The 4,216-nt window shown below is 56.2% G+C and overlaps 1 protein-coding gene across 1 annotated transcript in view; it reads left to right on the top strand.

The window, feature by feature from the left end:
- The window catches only part of PALB2 (partner and localizer of BRCA2), a 13,293-nt gene extending 10,572 nt beyond the window's left edge, over positions 1-2,721 (top strand). Inside the window, exons 14-17 of the mRNA XM_010570627.1 lie at positions 6-128; positions 312-399; positions 1,619-1,730; positions 2,550-2,721. Of these exons, the coding sequence (XP_010568929.1) occupies positions 6-128; positions 312-399; positions 1,619-1,710 (303 nt within the window). The 3' untranslated portion in view covers positions 1,711-1,730; positions 2,550-2,721. The remainder of the gene's footprint in view (positions 1-5; positions 129-311; positions 400-1,618; positions 1,731-2,549) is intronic.
- Positions 2,722-4,216: the final 1,495 nt, after the last annotated feature.

Genomic DNA, 4,216 nt, shown 5'->3' with positions numbered 1-4,216 from the left:
TGCAGGTGCCGCGGGCGGCCTGGCCGCCGTGCCGCCACTTCTCCGACCTGCCGCCCCTGACCTTGGCGGACATCAAGGACCGCGTCCTCTACGTCCTCAAGCTGTACGACAAGATCGACCCGGAGAAGGCGAGTGGGGCCGGGGCGGGCCGCCGGCGGTGCCCCGGCCCGGGCGGTGGGTTTGGCGGGGGAGGGAGAGGAGCTGCTGGCCCCGCTGGGGGCGGCGGGAGGGCCCGAGGCTCCGGTTTGAGCATGGTTGCTGCTGTACTGAAATGGCTGCGGCCAAACGATCTTCTGTTTTTCTTCCCCTAGCTCACAGCAGAGTCCCACTTCATGAAAGACCTGGGTTTGGACAGTTTGGACCAAGTGGAAATCATCATGGCTATGGAAGACGAATTTGGTAATTCAGAGCCGTGCATGCTCAGATTCATCGCTACCCTTTTTTTTGGCTAATCCTTAAGTATGGCTATAGCAAATGAGTATTAGTTCTTTTCTGTGAATAGTAACGTTGACTTTTCTCTGGTGTAATCCAGAGAAAGCCATACTGTTCTCAGTCAGTGAGAACGTGTGCTGGTGGCACCGGCGGGAGCCAGGAGAAGGTGTCTGTCCATCTGCTGCTGAGCTGGGTGCCTCCAGGAGCACTGATCGCTTTACTCCCCACTTCCCTCCTGGGCACCACCCCTCCTGTTGCTGGGGGGGGGAGACAGCAGTGTGTACGTGAGGGCAGGGGATCTTACATTTAGCATGGAGGCTGTGTCTGGAGCTGATCCTGGCTCCTGCTTGGGAAATCAAAGATATCCCATGTTTTTCCTCACCAGAATTTTTTTTCTCCCCCAATACTTGATGCTGCTAGGAAAAACAAGGTGGTTTTTCCTTAGCATATATTCCAAGTTGCTTTTTATTTCATTTTGGACTTCTTCATGCTTTCACTTAAAGCTCATAAATTCTGGAATATGTGCCTGATTTGTCCCATGGGGTCCTAAGTGTTCCTGGGGTTTGGTCGCTCTCTAAAACCTGGGCAGATGTTTCACTTTCAGAGCATTTGCTAACGCTATACATTTAATCCACTTACTGTGTACCGTGGGTGGAGTGTTAGTGTGTGACCATGAGGACTAGAAGGAAGAACATTAAGTTTTCTGCCACGCGTTTCTGACTGGTTTGGCCGCCGGGAGACCTTGTGCTCCCTGCCCCTGGCCACGGCTCGGTATGAGCTGTTGGTTGTACGAGTGCTCAACAGCAGACTCTGAACCCGAGGGGCTTTGGGCCCTGGCTTGCCTGGAGTTGCCAAGAACATTCCCCTCCTGTCGCACACCGGTGGCTGTGGGAGCTCTGGGAAGGCGTTAGTGGCTTTAATGAGGCGTGTGGGGCGCTCGCCGTCTCGCTCAGCAGCTCTCCTCCCTGCTGCGTCTGCCTTGTCCCTTATCCAGAAGCAGCGTCATGTAAGGCAGAACGCAGCTTGAAACTCAGCCTAGTAATGAAGAGTTGGCTCTGACTGACGCAGCAGCCCCTGCCTGTTTGTCCCCTGCCAAGCTGCAGGCATCTGAGCCAGCAGTAATTGCTTCCTTTAGCCTTGCTCCCGTTTCCGTTGTTTTGGGCTAAATATGTGCACTTTCTTCCAGGATTTGAAATTCCTGATGGAGATGCAGAAAAGTTAATGTGTCCACAAGAGATTGTAGATTACATTGCAGATAAGAAGGATGTTTATGAATAAAAACAGTTCTTCAAAGCTGAGTAAGTAGAAACGTGCTCCTCTGAGTGTCTCAGGTAACAACGGTGTGTGATGCCTGCGGAGGGAGGTGTCTGGTGCGAGGCACTGAATGCCATATGGCTGTATTGACAGGCGGGGGTCTGGCAAGTCTGGGGGGGAGCTGGCAGCAGCTGCCTGCTCCGAGTGAGGAGGACGAAGTATATGTGTTTTCCTGCAGCGTCTGCTGTTGGAGGGAGGATGTGGGGCTCGGTGACCTTTCATCTCTCCCTGTGTGGCACTTGAAGCACTCGGGTTACCCTCAGGTCTTTTAGTAGGTGGCGAATTGACTTTAGTCACAAAGGTCCATCTTTTCAGCGCTCCTCGGCCACGCACAGAGCGTGTGGGGTAGGCACCTCCCGAGGCGTGGGATAGCACAGCTCCCAACTGCCTGTGGCGACAGTTTCCTCCCCACCAGCCGCAGCCGGAGACTGGAGCAGGAAAGGAAACGGGCAGGAAAGGGTTACTGGAGCGACTGCCCTGAGGGGCTCTGGGGCTGCAGGGGAAATGAGCCGGTGGCCTCGGGCCAGTGTGCAGCAGCAGGTCGGGCCACGGCCCTGTTTGTTCCTGTGGGCACTTCTGGCCTTCCCCCACGGTCCCTCCTGGGTCAGTGGGGGGAAGCTGCGCCCCTTTGCTGGTCTCTGAGCCAAGGTGGGAATCTTAGCGATTCGAAAGACCCATGGACTCGTTACGTGCCTGCTTTCGGTATTCAACTTGTCTTGTCTCTGCCTGACCCACTTCTTTTGTGCCTTAAAATGGTAGTTCTTGCTGAAATATTAAATATGTGGATTTTTTGTTTTTAACAGGCGATGATGTCTCTACCACCAGGACTGGGCTGGTGTCAGCGGGTATGAATATAAACGCACATGCCGCACCGTTGCTGCTTTCGTCAGAAAGTTGTACTTGGATGTTGTATTTAAAGCTGTCTGAATACGTTGTCCTTTAAAAACAAGAAAAAAAAGGAATAAATATGTAAGAAAGACCATTGTTGCGTTGATGGCTTTTCTGTTTCACACAGTCGGTGGCTCCCTGCGTTAGTGTTCAGTGCATGAAGGATGTTTCAGAGGTGAGTAACTGACTTCACTAGAACCGCCCTTCCCTGGCCCAGGCTTTGGCTGGCGGCGCAGCCTCTGCTCGGCCGGGGCCCCTCACCCCGAGGGACACGAGCACCCTCTCCCAAGCGCAGTGGGAGGAGGTTTTGGGGCTGGCGGGCTCTGAGTGTGTCTTGTGGAGAGCGCTTTGCCATCCCTTCAGCCTGCATGTATGAGAGCGCTGGCAGCACCTGTACGGCTTGTGCCGCTGCCCTCCAGGCTCTGTGCCCTCTGCCCCTGGCGCGGTCGCTCTCCCCCCAATCTCGCTGCTGGTGGTGTCCGCTCTTTCCAATAAACTGCCCTTCTGCTGCCTTTACGGTTTATTTCATCAGTGCTGGTGAAAACAAGCAAGTTCCGTTTGAAAGGCTTCTGCTTTCCTGATGGAAAAATAAAGCGGGGGTAATGACTTTCCTGCTGCTGAAAAGCAAAATCGCATCAGTGTTTCTGTAAGCCCAACTAATCGTGGCAGGGGAGGCTTGCTTTAAATCTCTCCGGAGACAGAAACAAGTTATTTCTGGACACTACACAGTTTTTCCTCTGAGCCAAGAAACGCTTTCATATGTCAAAGAGGCGCTGCTAGGCTGTGAGCCAAGAAAGTGTCGCTCGATAACGTACCTTCCTCTGGCAATCAGGGTGGCGGAGGATGGAAAATAGTCGCGAGTCTGTCGGCGCTGGACACGGTGCCCGAGTGTGGTGTGGGTGTTCTCAGGGCTTCCTCTAGAGCTGCGTTTCGCTTTTAAAACCGTGTGGTGCCAAATCCTCGGCCAGCTGGGTGACCCTCTGCCTTCGGTGCCCGAGTTTCGCTTTCGTTGTGCGCGAGGCCCGTGCTTTTGGAAGCTCCTTAATCGCTCCCTCGCCCCAAACGTGTTCTGAAACATTTCCTGAACGGGCTGCACGGGGGAACTGGGGAGACACGGTCGTTTCGGCCACCACGTCCGTGGCAGTTTCCCCTCCCTTCCTCGGTGCGGACGGGAGATGCCTGCTCGGAGGCCATCCCTGTGTGACCCAGACCTGCCGGGGCAGCCGCTGGTTTCTCTTGGCGGTGTGGCCCTGAGCGATTCGGCGAGGGAGCTGCGGCCAGCTGCAGCCAGAGGTTGTTCCTCCAGCAGCCTTTGCCCTGAGCCGGGGCACAGCCGGGCACGGCTGGAGGTGGCCCTGGGGCCAGCCCGCACCTCGGAACCCCCGGCCGTCCCTAACGGCGGCTTCTCTGGGATAAACCCGTTTGGGGAGGGGGTCAGAAGGCGTGTGCCCCCCCCGCGGAGAAGCGCCCGTGCTGTCCCCGGGCACCGGCACGGCGGTGCAGCCCGCGGCCGGGTGGGGGGTCCTGACCCCGCGGGGCTGCCCCGAAGCGCGGTGAGGACGAGGGCGGGGGCCTGGCCGTG

Source organism: Haliaeetus leucocephalus, unplaced genomic scaffold (genome assembly GCF_000737465.1).
Source record: "Haliaeetus leucocephalus isolate CR32 unplaced genomic scaffold, Haliaeetus_leucocephalus-4.0 Scaffold295, whole genome shotgun sequence".
NCBI classification, from domain to species: Eukaryota; Metazoa; Chordata; class Aves; order Accipitriformes; family Accipitridae; genus Haliaeetus; species Haliaeetus leucocephalus.
The sequence above is the reverse complement of the archived record's forward strand: the minus strand, read 5'-3'. Positions and strand labels throughout refer to the sequence as shown.